The 21,320-nt window shown below is 32.5% G+C and overlaps 1 protein-coding gene across 5 annotated transcripts in view; it reads left to right on the forward strand.

Moving 5' to 3' along the window:
- Positions 1–544: 544 nt before the first annotated feature.
- Positions 545–21,320, forward strand: part of LOC106721608 (sodium/potassium-transporting ATPase subunit alpha) — a 48,240-nt gene continuing 27,464 nt past the window's right edge. For 3 of the 5 annotated variants that reach the window (XM_014516577.2, XM_014516575.2, XM_014516576.2), the window contains exon 1: positions 545–610. In XM_014516577.2, the coding sequence (XP_014372063.1) occupies positions 587–610 (24 nt within the window). In that variant the 5' untranslated portion in view covers positions 545–586. The remainder of the gene's footprint in view (positions 611–21,320) is intronic. The other 2 variants (XM_014516579.2, XM_014516581.2) reach the window with 2 other exon arrangements.

The raw sequence follows: 21,320 nt of genomic DNA on the forward strand, positions 1-21,320 counted from the left end.
CTATAATACTTTGGGCGGATTTCTTTTGAACTTGGAATGTCCAAAGTTAAATAGTTTTTAAAATAGTAATTTTAAAGTATTTCGATGCTATTGTATGATTTGAAAGACTTATGTCTCTAATTTTAGGCTATTGAACTATTTTCTGGTTATTCACACTGAAGATGCCGATGAGTTAGATAACAAAAGTTAAAAGTCAATGGAATTGAAATAAGTTGTAAAAATTCAGTACAGGTGATAAAAAAACTTCAGTAATTACGAATAAAGCTACTTGTCGTATAATTACTATCTATTGTGAAAAGCATTGTTATCCTAAGTTATCCCATACGGCGGCATTTTATAATATAAGGTTTCTTAGATAATCCATTTTCCTTTGACAAATATATATACAGAATCTCATAACTTATTGTTTTAACGTATAATAAGTTATGAGATTCTGTTTATAAACCTCGATAAAGTAAATAAATTAAAAATCGATAAAAATATAAGAGTGGAATTTAACAGTTACAGTACATGTATCCGATAATTAAACCCTATTGATTTTGATATGGAATGTCAAATTTGAACGTCAATTTGTTTGTGTGCGAAAATGGCGTCGAAGGAATCGCTGGATGTGAGTATTTAGAATTTAATCGAATGCATGACGATAACGTGGTCTTTTATGGTTTATTTGTAAAGTATTTTATATAATAAGTGAAACGATGTCTTTAAGTTCTTGATTTGTATGCCATACATCCTTATGAAGCATAAAAGGCCACGCCCTGAGACGGAGTTTCTCATTTTATGTTTTTTCTTTGATATTCGAGTATTTAGAAATTTAAATAATATGTGAAAATATAAACCAATAACTATATTAGTGGTCCCTTGGATCGTAAATTATAAAGAAAATACTTTTCATTTAAAAAAATGTCTAAAACGGTTCAACGTTTATTCTGATGCGGCAAAACTTTAACGGCTTTTAAACCAAAAACATTTAATGTTTAGCCTTAATCGTAATTGGCGATGATTGCTTTATTGATTTTTATTCTCTCAAACTAAAAGTTTTTCTAATTTTAAAGTATTACATAGAGCTTGTCTTATTGATTTATTTAAAGTACAATGTTTTACACTTTATACTTAAATTGGTAAAAAGAACTATATTCTACGGATTGATATATTAATTCAGGCTGTGTTAAAATATCGACATGATTTTAAGAAAGAAAATACATGGATAGGCATATATTGACATTGCGATCAAAGCATTAATATCATCTAAGATTATTGATGTTTAATATGCATAAATAAAATCTGCATTATGAGTAAAATCTCTTACTTCTAATCTCATAATAGTGGCTTTTGTCAATAAATTGATAATTTTGGCAATTATTATTTCACTTTTAAATACTAATTTTCAGTTTTAATCTTCTCTTTTGGTCGGTTCTCTTTATTTCGCTTAGAAACAATGGATGATGTTATATTTATTAATTTTATATGTATATGATTAGACTTCAAATTGAGGTATATTAACTGGTTTAAAGGAGAAATGATGGTGTTTGCAGTTTAACCACAAGTTTCACTGCTGCAATACTCAAATGCAAAAACATCATCCCCCTTAGTCTCCTTGAGAGTCCAGAGTCCAAGGAACCAAGATATTTTTTTAAGCTTATAGAGGGCTCTGTCTAAATTGAGTGTATCACTTATGAAAGTTGTCCCTAGGGACCATTTAAAATATTTTCGTACATGTTATGTACCGTAGTAGGGTAAATTTCTCTCACTCTAAAAATATATGATTCATTTTGGGCACTTCTCTGTGTTTTTCTCCTGCAGTTTGGCCATTAGCTATATGTATTATATTAGTTGGTGTTGATTTAGACAGCTAAGATTTGACAGTGCAGGAGTAAGCTGGTATAGCCTTGCGCGGTGTTTAGCGCGCTTCGATAACGGACCCGACAATTGAATGCATCCGCATTTGTGTCAAAGGACGCAGCACGCGCGCCAAGACGCTGATCCTCACTCAAGGTTGCCCGATGGAAAACTACGCTTGGGGTCGACACGGTTTTAAATTTAGAATCAAGTTTGAGAACTCTCGGAATAAGAATCTATACCCGAAAAGCATTATCGTAAATAAAAAGATTTCACTAAAATCAGCTGGAATTTTACACATCATTGAACACGTTGAAATTTAAAACTTAAATGCTCTTCTGTTATTGGACATTTTGATGTGTAGAAGACGGAAGCGCGCGTATGTGTGTATTTTATCGAATTAGGACGACAAATATTTGCACAATAACAAATGATATTCATTTATCACCATAATGACAAAGCATGGTCATTGCTATGCATCTGAATGCTACATACGTATAATATGTTAGGTTATAAGGTGGCGACCTCACTCGCCCATCCCTGCATTTAGACGTACGTTTCTGAATCAGCGTATTCAATAGAACTGCGAGCATTGAATTAATTTATTTCTCATTAATACCGTCGGGGTAATGCAGATGTAAAATATTACTCGTGCATGTTGTTAAGTGTAGAAAATTCGACTGAAGTGATACTTGTATTGACACATATTGTCATCCCTTACATTATCTTTGAAAAAACAGAGACAGCAATGTCTTTCAACAACGTCACGTTGTCACGGCAAGTCGAATTTCACGGTTAACAACTACTAGACGGTTATAACATCCTTGATACATCAAAAATCAATAATATTGATAACAAAACACAAATTCTTACGAGTGGAAACTGGTTATTATCTCTTTCTCGAAAACCTTCCCTACGTTACATCTGTATTTTGATATTTTGTAAAAGGTTAAACTTAATAAGTAGATGAGATATTCTTTAGACGGACATAGACGTTCGAATACATCTGATATACGAATTGAAAGCAGTTTCTAAGATTTTATTACAAATGCATCGTAAAATTCTGTACTCATACGAATAGTATTTATCAATCTCAAGTCGTAAAGATCCCTAGCTATCATAAACTATAGACCGGAGACTAAAAGTACTGTTATAATGTATGTGTGTAGTGGTGGTCTCGTGGGCAGTCTGTCCGCCGGTCTGCAGAGGCTAAGGTCTTGACGCAAATGCCCGCACTTCCGTAGGATGTATAGAATGAGAGCGTGTCCTAATAAAGACGCAACGCTCGTGGGTTTGTCCCTCCTGGTGACTATTGAAATGAATTGATTATTATAATGTTTTCAGTGTGCGGCAAAATATCGCTTTGTCTTATACTAATTTAGAACTAGATTGTACTACTTTAGTAAGAAGACTCATAAATACGATTTCTCACTTCAGCAGAAAAATGTCCAAAAAGATTATTCTTGTCTAACATTTGGGACAGTTTAATAAATCCAACTGGACGATTGTAATTTTAAAAAATGCCAGATTTGCTAAGTAGTCTTGAGATTTGGCCATGGTCCATACAACCACTCAACTGTAGTGAATTTTTAACTCTATTTCATTCACAAGGCATATTTTTATATAAATATACTAGCTGTCGCCCGCGACTTCGTCCGCGCGCAGTAAAAAAAAAACTTAATAGGGGTATGAAAAATAGATAGTAGCCGATTCTCAGACCTATTCAATATACTCGGAAAATTTCATGAGAATCGGTCAAGCCGTTTCGGAGGAGTACGGGAACGAACATTGTGACACGAGAATATTATATATAAGATTGAATCATTACTATTATGCATTTTAGCTATCGTTCTGTTGATTCCTACATAAAATTCAGTAAATCTGTTATATTTAAGAAATCGTAGGCGCACTAACTCGTTACGTCGACTGTAAATTTTAAAATTATGATCAGCTTTCGGTCATCTAACAAAACACTTTTAGATTTGTGGTTTAAAACATTTACCAAAGATTATGTAAAGATTTTTCAACTGCAGCCCTGGATTTTTTACATTACTTGTTAAATGCACACAGCTGAAATATTTTTTTCTTACACTAATCAGTTTCTTAAAAAGCTTATCCAAAAGTGTCGATACGTCTGATTAAAGATTGAGTTCTTATAAAAGATTTTTTTTCTTAGTCACCAAGATGGAATATGATAAAATCTCAAGAACGTGTCCTTTGAATTTATATTTTATAATTTAACTCAATATATCAGATATCACGTTTCGAGGCAAAGACGGCGGCAGTCTCGTTACGTATCTAAATCGTGACATTTTATATTCTCAGACTCCCTTAATAGCATATCTGTGTAGAGTTATACATTTGCAACTTTATTTGTTAAGTGCTGCAAAGTGGAGACGTGTATAATTCGAAAAATAAAAATAAATTAAGCATTTAATGATTTTATTCTTTTCTGTCTGTAATACGTTTTTCTTTTGTTAAAGTTTGCTTAATTTTACTACCTGTAAAATTCTTTCGAGTTTTTAAGTTATTCTTTTTGGAAATAAATCAACTGTGTAAGGGCGTATTGAGCCAATTTTTTTAAAAGTGTATTGCATATTTCATTTTATTTTCCTATTTCTTTTTTCTATAACTTTTTCCTACTATGCAGCTACTGTTGCGTATGTAACTTTTTCTGTCGGAATCTGTTATGCTGTAATTTCGTAATTTTTTTTTCATTAATATTAAAATATGCGGCATCATTCTAAAAACTTTCATTTTTATCGAGGTCGAAGGGAGTAAAGTTAAAGGCGGTATTGAAGTTTGAACGATAGGGCTTAGTTCTAACTTCACAAGGTCTGTGTTAGTTATGTAACTCAGTTGGAAAACGAGAGATGTAAGTTCAGCAGTTGCGTAACACAATGCGTGCGCCATTTGTCCGCAGATGATTTGACGATGCGGCACAACGACTGAAATCGACCCATACATAGAAAAATGATACATCCCTTAAGAAACACTAAGTCTGATAGATCGAAATGCTACTTTTGATTAGCCTTTTTATCATGTAGAACAATATTTGAAATATTTTGCGACTAAGTTAAATTTCTCAAGTACGTGTGTTTTATTGGATTACAATTTAATGTCAAGCAAAAATGTGATCAAATATTTTTCAGCTAGATTATTTAAACTGCTTCTATAATGTATTTTGTTCGATCGATTTTTCATAACAATTATATTTGTTTAAACATATATATAGTCATTTTTTATTTAAAAGATCGTTTGAAAGTTTTCATAACCTAAATAATGGTTGCCATAGATCATAATAACTATGTTTTGGTACAAATTTAAAGAATTTGTACAATTTACACTACGTAATAGACTAATGTAGATATATCTAATGCTAAAATAACTGTAGGGTGAATAGTAATTTGAAATAAATGTATATTTAACGAATACCTAAAACATTTATTTATGTTACATACTAGTTGTAGCCCGAAACTCCGTCCGCCTGCAGTAAAAAAAAACTTAATAGAGGTATGAAAAATAGATAGTGCCGATTCTCAGATTTACTGACTATGCATATAAAATTTCATAAAATCGATCAAGCTGTTTCGGAGGAGAATCGTAACTAACATTGTAACACTAGAATTGTTATATATATATAAAAATATTGGGATCCGGATAGATGTGCAGTTTCTAGGCATTGAGACGTAGCTGCTCTAAAGCCGGCTACACACCTTCACTTTTGCAATAGAAAGGGAAGTCACTGGCTCCTTAAATACAGGTGAACCTAGTTAAGGAGCCAAGGCGATACTGATGTAATCATTTAAGTATGCAATAAAGAATCTTTATTATTATTATTATTACTTTTAACTGAACAGTTCGGACTGTTCAGTTAAAACTGAATGTATGTAGCCGGTTTTACTGGCAAAGCATAAAGTTAATATATATAGAAGAAATGTCTAAATGTGTCTTACGTGTTAACATGAACCATTAGATTATTTAGAGATAACGCCTTGGAACTAGTTTCCAATGACTTCTAGGCATAATTTCATTTACATGAATTATTCATTGGACGCTCACGGGCTATATGTTTAATGTTTATTGTATTCACTAACACTTGTATCTTAAAGCAAGCTGTTAACAATTAGTCGTGTCTTTGCATATTTATTATAATACATTACGTACATAATTGTAATTATCTTGCTACATAAATCCTTATTCTCGTATGTTAATCTTACTAAGATTATAAATGCGAATGTTTGGATGGATGTTTATTTGAAGGTATCTCCAGAACGGCTCAATGGATCTCGATGAAATTTGACATAGATGTAGATCATAGTCTGGAAGAACACACAGGCTACTTATGTTTTTTTACTTCCGCGCGGACGGAGTCGTGGGCGACAGCTTGTTTATCTATTTTCACAAATGTGATAGTTATCTTCTTGTTCTTATAAAAATATTTGGTTAAAGTTAGATTATCTTTTAATTTCACGAACAATGGTTATAACGAGGATTTAGGTTGGGTTGCCAACTTGAACTGATTAAATTAAATTAAATTTAAATTTACCAAAACCTATATATCTTAGTCACATTTGTGTACATCTTTGCATCTTGATATATGAACGCGTTGCTCTGAGACGGCGTATAAATAATATACTCACGATAGATTTCAGCGGCTTATTTTTAGGCGCAATGTCAAACAACTAAATCAGGCCTACAGCGAAAGCATATCCGCCGATCAAAATATTTTATTTATGACTTTCTTAACACGATATTTCTGGAGCAATAAAAGAAACCTCTTTATTGAACGTTAGTGGTTTTTTACGAGTAACTTACTTTGACGTAACAACTGCGAACGTAAAAGTAAATCTCTGAACCCGTCTAGGACTATTTTTTGAACAATGTTTGAATGTTTTACTAATTTTCTTATAGTTTTTTTTTTATTTTAGCTGTATCGAAAAGATTTTTTCCACAAGAACTTATTGTTATCTATATTTTTTACAAAGAGATCTACAAAATCTATTATGCTACAAGAACAGGGAAATCTAAATTTGTAGAATATAAAAAAAAAAAGAATGCTGGCTATGCTCTAACTAATTACGTACGGGCGATAACGAAGAATATTAATAATACAAGCCATAAATCCAGACAAAACCGAGTTCGGCCACTGTTATAAATAATGTCGTAACTGAGACGGTGAACGTAATTTTTTTTCCTCCCTTTTTCGCTGTCGTATCTTTTCCTTTAGAAATGCGAGCTTTCATTCAGTCAGCTTTTCTGTATTGGATTACAGAGAGAATGCCCTCACTCGACAACGCTATTTATCTTTTTTCTTATTCTACTAATAATGGAAAATTTCATCAGATAATGTTAGTATTTAATAATTAACTAGTTCGATATCTTTTGTACTTTATGGTATTTGATTCATTTTCTTTTAAATTTAACCTAACATGAAGCTATAAAATATCCCCTAATAATCCTATAGTGCCTAATATCTGAAACTTGTGTTGCGATACGTTTTCATTATTATTTATTTTTTAATTAAGTTAGAAAGTTTTCGTAGAACCTCGTTTTCGCAACTTCTTTGCTTTTCATTATGTTTTGCGAATAAAATTTACTAAAATAATTTCACCAAAAAAAATATGAAGAAAATGTGAATGGACCTCAATATAATGAAGTGCCTGTTCAAATGATAAAAAACTTTATAAAAAAATTCGGTATATTATAAAAAAAACACGAAACGTAAAAACAAATACAAAGAGCGTATTTAAACGATTCTCAATAAAATAACATCGTGTACTAGTAAAATGCATAATTCATTGGTAGAGGGTAGGTAGTTGCTGACTGGGCGGTTTTCCCGGGTAGCTTGGCCGCGGCCGGTGCATCGCTCTGTAAAGGGGTCACGGTATCGATCCTACTGCACCCGCTAGCGCCGCCCCGGCTCAAACGCACAACTATGCCTTGCTACACTGCTTGTCCTACTTTTAAATGCAACTTCTTTTTTTATTTATGACTCAAAACGAGCAATTCCTGTGTATTGTAGGTAAAAAATATTATGCGAGTATAAAAAAATGACTATTGTATAACATTAAAATAAATATGACAGCAATTAATGTAGTTGTTCATTTCAATTGCTATGTTAATTAACTCCTAATATTTTATGTTTCTAATATTAGGAGCGTAAGATTTAGTAAAAATGTGAATAAAGAAAAATAGGACTATTTAGGTTCCGAAGATAGCATAAAATTGCTTTCGGGTCTTCGGATCCGGCTTACGGTTACTATAATTTCAACTAAAACTTTCTAAAATATGTTTAAAAATCGTCAGTAATTAACACCTCTACATGTTAATTTATTTATAAACTTACTTTATAGCAGCTAGAATTACTTAAATTTTTATCTAATTTATTTTTAATTCCAACTGTTTCAGTAAAGTACCATACTGTGAGTAAAATTACAGCTGATTCTTATCAAATCGATTTGTCATTTCGGGTCCGTAATACACGAACGGGCTTATATAATGTCCTGAAAAGGTCATAAGCCTTTCGCCCTCCGAACAATATTAAAAAATAAAATAATAAAGTGTCAATAAAATATCTTGAAAAAATTCCATTACAGTATGAAAAAGGCTTCTTAGAAATTGTGGTTTTGAATGCAGATACATCAGTCCCTTTTTGTTTAAAATACTCTTTAATCTTTCGAAATAGATATGTTAGTATTTTTAATGGTATACATTGACGTGTACTATACATTGATCATTGTTTTAATTAAAACATTTCAGAAGCGAGTCATGAAATTGATCAATCGTAACCAATTAATTGCTAAAGGTTAAACTGTATTCTGGTTTAATCTCGTTAGGGTTCCGTAGGGAATTAAATGAAACAAATTAAGTAATGTTCGTATGCTTCTTTATGTTGATTAAAAGAAGATAAATATAAGATATAAAAGAGATTTCTGATAAAGAATGTTGCATTAATTAATCATCTAGACAGCGTTATAGAAAAACTGTCTATTCCTATTTCTATAATTTGTACTAGCGGTCAACCGAGATTTCGTCAATGCAGAATTGAAAAGCCTATAACGCAGCCACGTGTATCAGCTACCTTTCCGTCAAAGTCCCGACAAAATCCCGTCGAAATAGGTCTAGTCCTTCCGGAAATTATTTCCGGAAATTATCCGGAACAAACGCGCTATTGCGGACAGACATAAAGACAGACAAAAATTTTAAAAATTAGTTTTTCGTTTTCAGCAACGAAAAATACATCACTTGTTCAAAATATATGTTTTTCTCGATATTACATATATACACTACAATTTACTAATATGTATAGATATATGTATAGATAGATATATAAATTGAAGACACGTGGAAAATTTCGCTAAAGTATGTTATCCGCTTGTATTGCACACTCACCCTTATTTGTTTTTACGTTGGTTTTCCCGACAACTCAGCAATACGTTGGAAGGACGTTGGGGATTGAATAAACCCTCTATATTGTGTATTATTTTCGCTTTGAAGCGAGGGTAGAAAGACCTTGAATGTGAGAATTGGAGGCGCGTATTTTTTTATTCCTATTTGCGTAATAAAAAGAGTTACACTATCTTTTTGCATGCCAATATTGTTTCTTGAATATTGTAAAACTTAACATCATTGTCTTTTATAAGAAGTGAGCGACATTATCAGATATACTACGGAGTTTCCGTTCCTCAGATATAATTTATACCTATAGTATCTAATGTCATGATTTATTCAGTTTAAAGTCATAAAAAGTAAATCAAATGGACATAAACCGCAATTTAAAGTTACATTTGAAATTTATTACAAAATTGAGCCAAATGGTAAGCTTGAAATAGCGCTATAAAATATTCGAGAAACGGATCCAGGATGTTTATACATTTTTATGAATCCAAATGTTGGACGGAACTTGTGTATAACATGGTCTTTACAATGTCTGTAAGGCTTAATGTGCATTGGATATTGCGACATGCTATCCTTTGCCAAAGAAAGGATGATCATTAAAATGTACTGAAGGAGTTCTACTACGAATAACGAACTCTTGCAACTGTGATAATAGTTTTATTAATATAAAATAGTGTATTTTAAATATTAAATTCAAATTATTTGTAACCAACGTAGCTTTGATTTAATGACGGTTATTTATTGATTAAAGAAGTACTCCATTTAATTTACTTATTTGTTTTATTTAGGAAACAAACAGTTAATATGCAAGTACTATTTATACAATGAAGACTATATAAAAAGTGGTTATGCTTGTTTACTCGTTTCTGGTAATATAACTCGTATCACATATCTTGTTTTCATACATATTTACAAGGGCAAGTTATAATAGTTTATTCATGTACCTGTCTGGATTCCAGATCTCAGTTCCTTGGGGAAATCAATTCGACCCGTGTCATAATGCTAGAGAATCACGTTACCAGAATTGTATTATAACTTGATTATTATTTAAAACTGATTATTTGAAATGGACTTTTGTCTTAGACTTGTCTTAAACACAGTACAGCTTTATCTCATTGTGATAGGAAAAAGAAGTGGATATGACAGGGACGTACAGGAAGGGGAAATATCCTCTCTCCTTTGTGTTAAAGGCATTTACAACCTTTCCACTTCTTGAAACTACTGAACCCATTTGAGAAATTATTTCACTGTTGGGTGATATAATAAAGCCATTTATTTCCATACAGATAAAAAAAACAAAATTAAAAATTGGGTGATATATGTTACAATTATTACTAGATTTTTTAAATTCCGTGCGGACGAAGTCGTGTAACTGCTATGTTAAATAAGTTTCTTTGAAATTCTTAAATGTATACGACGCCTAGTCAATAGCGAAGCAGTATCTGGCAAGATAAAGTCGATGTGAAAAGGTGCTCTCAGCAGCTCTTGTCGTACGTTGGCCTGTTATTATACGAAGTGGTCGCCGTATCGATCAGACGTTACGTAAGCCGTAGGACGCGCCGCTTCCACTCAGTATTTCAGCATTATCCAACGTAACCTAGTTTAAGCGAAATCACTTTGGGCGGGGTATATTTATTTCTTTGTCTTGAATTTACAGCGCCATTACGCCCTGGTGCGTTTTAGTACTTGTGTTTCATTTTATTCAGACGGTGTATTGCTGTAAAGGTTTTATAGGCTACGTAGGAGCCGGGGATTGCTAGTTTAAAGAAGATTTATTCGATGTTTTCTGAAAATAATACCTGTGGTTTTCTATTGCCGAGACACATGTCTAGAGCAGATGCTTTGCTAGCATTTTGTGTAAAATTGTACCTGTAAGCTCAGGGAGATTTCTATATGATTCACGATACTTTCTTTTTGTATTTTATACCTGCCGCATTTAAGTCTATTTAGAGAAAGATGGGCGGGCTTTGAAGTTTTCTCCGTCAATATTTTCCGAAGCCGTCGTCGGCACGGGCGCGTCTTTACATCAAACTAATTTGATATCGGGAGACACTCTGTCTACATGACGACGGCCGTAAAGACGGGACTAAGCGTACGACCCCATCTATTTGCAGCATAATAAATTAAATGAACCCGAAATGTTTTATCATGGATTGCGAAATACTTTGGCAACGCTAAAAATAAAATGTACCTTTAGAACCTTTACCTATGTGGGGTCTCTAGCATATACAGACTTAGAATTTAATCGACCTGTAAAAATATATTTCTTTTTCAAAGGCTTGTATTTTGTATGTGAAAAATAATTAACTTCCAAAAAATTTATTTGTACGTAAGGCAGAATATCATAAAGTAAATTAGATTCGAATTAAACATAGAGTAGAGGATAGTTTTCTCTACCTACTTCATATAAGTATTATGTAACTATAGCAAGTAGCAATCAACGTTAAATTTTAATTTGTTAGCTGTTCAACGTAGTTGTTGACTTTACTCGTATCTAAAGTACCGATCAATTAATTAACGTAAAAGCTTCCGTCAACAAAGCTAATGCGCCTTCTATTTTTGTAATAGCAATTTCTCAACTTGCCAGTGAAATACGACACAGGGAATGTAATTATGTTTGCCTTGAGACGATAGCTCCGACAAACTCATAAAGGTTCGCAGTATAATGGTTACATGTTTTGCTGAGTCAAGAACTCCGTTGTACAAAATTATTATGAGAAACTGCCTGCCTTCAACGACTTTCAATTAACATGAGAAATGCCAGGCACTATTACTAGACATCGAAATCTAAAAATATTAACATTTCAATAAAGAATTGTGACGTGTTTTTTTGTCTATATGAATTATACCAAAATACCTTTACAAAAAAATTATCTCTGTTTTTCAAAGTAATTGAGAGGGATATTAAGTTTTTGAACAAATGTTTCGGAAGTGGAAGCTAATGGTTACCGATAATCGATTAAATTAATAATTAATTCTCGTTTTCTCTCTAATCTACAATTCTTTCCTCCTTTCAATTACATTAATTTAATGCAGGAGTTAACTTACTTATGAGGATGCAGCTATTAAAGCTGGCTATCCTTGTTAGCTAAAAGCTTTGAGAGGGGATTTGCCAAATTGGTTTCGTCCAGATTTCGTTGAGTTGCAAAGTTAATTAATGAATACACTACAGAATTTACTAAAGATTAATTAATTAAAGCTAAATAAATTAATATAAAGGCCTAATATTATGTTTAGAGATTACTATTGGAATGAATAAATGGTTCTAGGTTCTTGTTAGTAGTAGTAGTTTTTTATAACTGGTCAACGATAACTTTTTCTAACGTAGTATATAAAAAAATGTAGAAATAGAAGAGCTAATATGAATTTCTTCTAAACAAAAAACTTGACTAAATATGCACGTGAAGTATTTTCTTGTTATTTAGTTCCCAGGCGGTTACACATTTCGGCTAAACGACGCGACTACACTTAATAGATAATTTGGCTGCCTGATAACAAACCTTAACTGTTCTTTTCCTCTGACTCACTGTCAGCCGTAGAGTACAAAGGCCGAAATTAAATCCAGCTGTTACTGCAATACGCCCGCCACTTGCTAATGTTGCATATTACACATGGCTTACTTAGGTCTTGGTTGAAAATTTTATATGACATATTTCATACAATTTTAATGATTATGATATTATGAAATCCATTTGTTGAGTGTGGAATTTATTAATATCTAATATGGTTGAATAATAAAGAATACTGTTATGTTTTCACGTAATTGTTTTCTATTTTTTTCTCTTCATGCAATTGAATGTTTCTCTTTTTATTGGGTAACCAGTATTTTATACAAATTACATATGGAAAAAAACACGACACAATATTAATAATCTCAATACATCAAAACAAAGTCAATCACATTTTGCGTATTTTTAAATGTTGAAAAAAAGAAATGAAACAATAACCATTTTGCAGTTAAAGAAAAATTATTAAATGTAGTTAGTAATTATAGTAAAAGTTTTGGTTTAGAAGTTTTATTTTGCTAAAAATTCAGCGTGCATTAAGAAAACTAAAACGATTCGTGTTCAGCTTTCCGGAGCGCAGTTGCACAAGTTTAATTTGATTTGCTACGTTTCTACTTCGCTTACCCTCAACCGCCAGACGGGTCGCAGACGGGCTCGCAATTTTACCACTATACTTGTTTCACGGATGTTTGAGTCTGTAATGAAACCTATAAAATACTTTTAGCATTCGAGTTTTTGTCGCGTCATTTAAGTTAATTTTTTTTTATTTCATAAATGTCATTGTTTAGAAATTAAAGTAACTCTTGTTAAATAAACTTAAATCTTACTGTCTGTGTTAAAGCTTCTCAGGATCTGTCTTTCTTCATTCATCTTGAATTTTTTTTTAACCATCGTATCACGATCTTTCAGTGAGTAGCATATTAAAGTTTATAGGAGATATTATGTCTTTCTATGTAATGACATTATGTCGTTAACTGTAACTTCATGGTTAAATACTAATGTTCTGTTAAAGTGATTAGATTTAACACGAACTGGACTGTTCAGGTACAATATAAGCTGAGTGATGTCAGAAAATGTTCGCGAATTTCATTCATGTGCCGTGCCCACGCGCAATTGCGGACCAATCTCATGTTACAATCTAATCAGGAAAGAGCGACCGGATGCCATTAGGATTTTGTAAGGTCCTCGCGACAACAAAACAATTTTAATGTCCAGATAATTTACTTTGACGTGTTTTATGTTTACGAAGTTACATGGTGGTTCCCACCGAGGGGCTCGTGCCTACCCAATATTTGCGGCTAGGCCTTTGTCAACGAATTTACTTCCTACACTTAATTCAATTGTATGAAGTTATATCTATGGGAGTAAAAATAAAATTAAAAGACGACGCACGAACAACATATAAAATTGTCCGTGTGGGTCTTGTCGATGTGTTTTTTCCATCGTTCTCTAAAAGCACCAAAACTTAACAGTCTGTAGAACAGTCGACAGGCAAAATAGACCTTAACCGAAGGGGTTGAAGCCTGCATTTTTTTATCGGTGCCACATCTATTTGTTATTACTGTTCATATTTCACATAAATTCGTTCGTGGTCGTTGAACTGTTGGCGATGATCGGACGGGAACGGAAATCTGTCTGCCGACCACACCGGTCCGCACCGCCCCGGTCAGATCGCGCCGGTACTGGGTGGATGCTAAATGGTTTAAACCCCAGCTCCATTAGCATGTTCAAATCTGTGTACCCTTTGTGTTATTGTAATAGAGTATTTTTGTAGCGTAGGGAATTGGAAAATGACAACTAATTTAAAACTTTTATGTAAACCTTTTCCCGACGTTTTCAGTATATTGTGGCAGAAAGTATTTTACTCGTCATTAAAAAATTGTGTAGCGCTTTCGAGATTTCAAATTACAAAGAATATAAATAAAGGCAGTATTAAAGAAATAACCACAACAGAGAACAAGCTTTATGTAATGTTCTATTTTAACAACTATTCTCGCATGAAACTATAAAAGAGCAAAGTTTAAGAGATATTTAAGTAGCAGAGAATGTTGGAGATCGCTTGGAGCTCTTCCAAATATTGCGCGAAACCTGTACGTTGTTACATCTCTGGTTAACTTTGGTGCAATGGTTATTTTATAAAATGAGATCACATTGCGATTAAACAATGAATGTTATATTTCGTATGTTGGTTGATAAAAACGTTAAAACAATATTTATTTGTTTATCTTTTAAAGTAGTGATTGTTTTTAATTCTTTTATACTCCAATGTTGTTTTATGCCATTCTTTTTTCAATGAGCTTATTAGACGGTTAATGGGAGAACGTTTGGGTTATCTTTGTATTAAATATTCAAATATAACATAAGTTTATTTTTGATCATGTTAAATGTTCACTATTACAATTTGTAATTTATAGAAATGGTGAAATTGAAGTGTCTGTATGGAATATAGAAAAATGACGTATTTAATCAAGTTTTTTTATTTTGTCTGATCGTCTGTCTGTCAGCTTAACCTGAACCGGCGGATACGATTTTGACGGGACTTTTACTGGAAGGTAGCTAAGGTGTGCGGGAGTAAAGTAAGCTACTTTTGTAAAAATTTTGCGCTGACGAAGTCGCAGGAGATAGCTAGTGTCGCAAATTCATCAAAATCAATTTTAAAAACCGCTAAACAAAACTACATTCGGAATTTAGGGCAGTCGGTTCACGATACGTACAATACTCTAGATCTACTTCATTACGTAAATCCAAACGTAAATCAGGCGATGTTAAGTGCACGAGAGAATTGCCGCTCCGGCTGTAATTCAATTATGAGAGTGCCGGAGACTCGTGAAGGTATTCCAACTTTAGCACTTAGCCGTCAGCACGTTCGATCTGCTAACGATGGAATCGATTTGTGCTTCATGCTAATTCATATTCTGTTCTTTATTATCCGCGGTTTTTGAATTTGTTTTTTTAATTTGTAACCGTCGTTTTCCACTGCCAGAACAAAGCTAAAAAAGTACAGTTTAATTAATAACCTCCCATCTTTTTGAAGTCGGCTAATTATGTTCCTCACAGCCTCCGAAAAAAAAACATTTGAATTGTTCGATTGATCAATTCATTGTAGTTACAAAAGACAATTTTGAAATTGAATTGTGTACTTATTTCTAGATCAACCTAAACAATTAAATATGGTTTCGACATTAATTCTCGGATTAACTTATGGTTGAATTTCTTCTTTTTATATCAATAAGTTTTACTGCTTTTGATGTTCTGTTCCACAGCAATCTAGAATTTACTACATTTCATTTGCTCGTGTCTTTCAATCCGTTTTGGAATTACCGGTTCAATCAATGCCTTTCAGCGCATTGATGGACCCAGTTTCCATTCAGATTGCAACTTCTGCTAAGTTCTTTGGATCTCATTTAATTTCCATTTGCAAACTTTACATAAATTTATCTTTGTTCAGATTTACCAAGATTTTAAATTTTGGGATGTAATTTAATACTTTTGTAATAGCAATTTTTCAACACTTTGGAACATAAGTTGGTGTTATATTTTAATAAACATTGGCTATACTTCTATTTATTGATCAGATTTGTGGTTTAAATTCATACTCCTTGAGTTTGATGTTACGAAAATCCATTTCTCTCGTTAGTTCTGGCAAGATGCTTCAAAAGTTTACACGAGTCATACTTGAGTTAGCGAATTTCAAATTTAAAAGCTCATTCAACGAAAATTCAGCTCTTATGCTTCAAAGTTAAAACACAAATGCAATTAAAAATATTCTTTCCTTCTTATTCCATTTTGTGGCGGCGGCCATCTTGGACCGATTTTTATCAAATATAGCTAAGAACACTCCCGATAAATTCACCTTTCAAACAAAAAGAACCAAAATCCAAATTGGATCATCCGTTCGGGAGCTACGATGTCACAGATAGTCACACATACATGCACGTCAAACTTATAACACCGCGTCGTTTTTGCGTCGGGGGTAAAAATAAACACGTTATTATAATAGTTATATTCAGCGGTTAACACTGTTAAAATAATAAGTACAATATTGTTTCTAAGGACCGTGTTTGATGTTAAATTATGAATGCACGATTACTGATTGTTTGTTCCGTACACAAAGCAGAGTCTTTGTGATGTGAGCGAGGAAAACAGAATGAATAAACAGCCATCTGCATTAAGTAAACAAGCAAGTGATTTACAATTTGCGCAAACCGCTGTACTGGGGTAGAAACTAAATATTTTCAGAACAATCGTTTGCAGTAACATGTTTGCATAGACTTCTGAATCTTGTTCTAGCATACACTTAACTGTTTATATTATCTAGGACTACAGGATAACAACGATGTATAGTTCTATAGAGAAATAAATACGGGAACATATGTTCGGCATACGACATAAAATATTACGAGAATTTAAGACATTACTTATTTCAATTCAAATTGAACTAGCTTGAATAGTAAACACAACAGTCTTAAATCAGTGTCAGTTATCCATTCGCCCAGTACGCCCCAAATATGATAGGAATGAGCCAAATTTTAAGTAAAATGTATTCACATATTCCAATAGATGTATATTTTGCAACATAAATGTCAAATGTTTTATGACATGAGTTGGCAGCGACCCCATGCTGCGGGGGATGGGGTCTGCCCTCATTACAGTTCCGCATACGTTAATCAATGAACATGTATGCATTTGGTACAGTACAATTGCAAATTAATAGCAATTTTCCGGAAAATATACGTATGTACCTATTAGGGTGGCCCAAAAAAATAAAATTTTTGTTTTTTGCGATTCTCGTGTGAAAATATGTGAGTTTACTATGTTTTAAGAACCTCCACCAAAGGACAGGTTAAAAAAAAATCTTAAAAGGTCGCTCAGAATTTTTGAAAAATTCCAAAATTGCCGAAAATCAGATTTTTTTTTGTTAAATTTTTTTTTCTCGTCATCTCATCTTTTTAAGTGTAAAATAATATAAAGATTCTGAAAATTTGACGTCAAAATTTATTTTCTAAAGGTCGCTCCGAATTTTTATAAATTTCCAAGGAATGAATGAATTGAACTAAAAATAATATAAATATAGTCAATAATTGACTATTTTTGTGTTTAAGATTTAAAAATGTTATAACAAGTCTGAGTATATAATTAGAATGTTAATTTTTGAATAATAAGTAATTTTAAAAAATTATGGATTTTTGCACATTATACCGCACTTATAAAAATTATGCGTAAATTTTTTTTTTCTACTCCTCGCGTTTTAAATTTATTCCTTGATACGTGAAATTCAAGAAAAAAAATTTTCAGGTCGATAACATTCATATTTAGAGGTAGCTCAAAAAGATATAATGTGTTTACCTTGGAAATTTATAAAAAATCGGAGCGACCTTTAGAAAATAAAATTTTGACGTCAAATTTTCAGAATCTTTATATTATTTTACACTTAAAAAGATGACATGACGAGAAAAAAAAATTAAAACAAAAAAAAAATCTGATTTTCGGCAATTTTGGAATTTTTCAAAAATTCTGAGCGACCTTTTAAGAATTTTTTTTTAACCTGTCCTTTGGTGGAGGTTCTTAAAACATAGTAAACTCACATATTTTCACACGAGAATCGAAAAAAACAAAAATTTTATTTTTTTGGGCCACCCTAGTACCTATACTTGATGCCTTCAGTGTAGAGGTTCTCATACACAATCTACACTTAATATGGTATGGACTTATACAATACATGTTAATAATATTTAAATTTACAGAAATATAGACACTGTAATCTAACAACCAACTGTTAATTTTGTATATGCAAATTGGTCCTATTTCATATCCAAATTGTTAGATAGAAAATCATGTTATGAAATTGTTGGCCATTTGAGTAGAAATAGATCAAATGTGGTTTACAGTTGAAACAACATATATTAAAATTTAATCAAGTGGAATAACATTTAATTAAACGATAACCACAACACTATGGAACAATTTCCATAGACATTAATAAATTTACTTTAATTTAATCTGAAGGTAGCTTGAAAAAGATTTACGTATTCAAAGCCATTTTCGCATTGGCAGAACCTTTGACTCGAACAAACGGGTTATTATTCAACACAAAGCTTCTTTAATACTATTACCTCTGCTCTGTGTAAAAGTATTGTAGTTTTCATTTGAGAATTTATTGTCTGCGGTGGACGGGTTGTTACGTAAAGCCTATTTCGTACGGTTTTCCTTTAAGGCTACTAAAAACTTTGTCGTGTCGGAAAAATCTACGCTACTGAATGTGATCGTAACTTGGAATATATGTTTTATCGAAAGGAAAAATATGAATTTTTTCCATTAAATTCTTTTAATTTAAAGGACTTTACTGTGAATATTTTAGAAATCAATGAATTAAAAAAAATTGTGGAACTTATTACGTATTATAGAGTTATCAAAGATCTCTGAAAATTTTTGTTCTCTTTTTCCAGAATAAATAAACATGATTTCACTTTAACAATTCTTTCGGCATTTAGTCTCATTGTAAACCTGGTGTCTTTCAAACTGCAAGTACTAAGTAATTGGCTTTAAATTAACTCAGAACCGCACTGCTCGGATATCACTGCTCCCTTGACTCTCAAGCTTGTGGTTATCTCATGTTATTTGCAACTGATTGGCTTCATCGACTGTTACTCATGCTTGTGGTTGGTACTGCTTTTGTTTGTAAACTTTGGTATGATATAAATTTAATAGGTATTTAGACAGACTTTTCTGTTGTGTACTAGCAAATTATCACAGCTTCGTCCGTGAAAGGTTTACGATACTATTAAAAAAGACATAAAGAAAATTACTATGGCACAGTGACTCGAAACGCGTCTTGGTCTCCTACACAAGTGTCATCGTCGTTTGTTTTGCACTCTCTCTAGTATAAAAACCAGACAGTTTTACTTTGCATGCTTTAGTCGGCATACGGCTTCCAGAGGATTCTGATAAATGATCTTTCGACCCAACGTGTGAATAAATATGAGCGCTTCAAACGAAAGCCATGTTAATACGTCATGGTTGAAAGACGTCGAGAATGTATTTCGAGGGCATGATTTACTAGTTGCCTAGCTACCTCTCATACATATTGGATGTAGTGACGCGTGCAATTTTTAGTCTGTTCCAAGGAACGATAAATCTTATATGCCTTTACATAATCTAATAAACTTCCTTCGTATAAGAGGGAGTGATTCAGCAACGAAAACGAGCGACCATGACGTCTGTTTATATTCATTTCGTGCACTGTTTACTCTATAATAATTTCATTGACTGAAATGTTTTACGCTTAGGTAATACTGCAACTAATAGACGCGCTTGTTAGAAAATTACAACTGGTAATAACGGCTCTACATAAATTGCTTCTCCGCCGGCATATATGTACGAGTAAGAAACTTTTATGACGTTCGAGATGATAAAGGTCAGCATCGGTTATTTGTCTTAATCCTAATCCTATCTCCTAAGATAACGCGACTAATCTTTGGTTTCTGAGACCAATCCGTTTAAAACATATTGTTATCTCTATTTTGTCAAAGATGTCGACAGGGATGACGATATGTTTTGTACAGACACTATCTGTCTAGCTGTCGCACGATTGCGACCGCGTGGAATTAAAACTTAAATAGTAGCCTATGTGTTCTTCCAGACTATTTTCTACATCATCATTATCATTTCAAACATCCATCCATCTAAACTTTCGAATTTATAATATTGATAAGATTTTTTGTCAGAAACCCACTGTTAATGATATAATTAGACTGCAACACTATACAGAGTATACTTCGAAGTGTCTCTGTATGAACACGAGTGTCTCTTGATTCATTCATACAATTGCAATCAGTACAGAAATTAATGTCGCAATTTCTGTCGTAGTCTAATTGAACCTTAACAGCAGTAAAGTCAAATCTTTAGGATGGCAATAGTGGATGATACTTCTGGTTTATTGTGAATCGTTGATGAATTTGATAGTTAAAATAATTGCACGAAAGAAGATCTAAAAAGCTTTGATATATGAAGTTGCTTTAAAGCGTAGTATAACTTTAAAAAGCATTAAAGACATGTTCCGTTGTTAGTTAACATTGTTAATACGAGAAGTTCTCATGAAAAACGTCAATAGTTAGTAACACAAAAACTTAGATCGATCGTTAAAAATTCTCTCGCTTGCTCTGGCAGCTCTTCCACTAAAAGCTTTCGACTCGCTTGGATTTTGCGAAAAATTGGCAAGTTTTAAAAGTAACTGCGCTAAATTTGAAGCATGAAAATAACAAAATTCAATAATCTCAGTTTATTTAATTGCTGTTATTTCAATAAATAAAATGGAGTATGTATTTGTGCTAGGTTAAGTGCGATTATACTCTAATATACTATAATACTCTATTTCCTCTATAGTAGCAAACCACTACTAATTATTTACCAGTTTTAAGATAGCCTCCAAGATTTATAAAATCAATAACGTTTTATTTTAGTTCCGCTCCATGTTATGTGAAGACAATTTACCCCTGACTTATTATTTCGAATTGGAATATGAAATACTATTTATATCAATTAAAATATAACTATTTGTATACAAACTTGGCCTTT

This window comes from Papilio machaon, chromosome 17 (assembly GCF_912999745.1).
Source record: "Papilio machaon chromosome 17, ilPapMach1.1, whole genome shotgun sequence".
NCBI lineage: Eukaryota > Metazoa > Arthropoda > Insecta > Lepidoptera > Papilionidae > Papilio > Papilio machaon.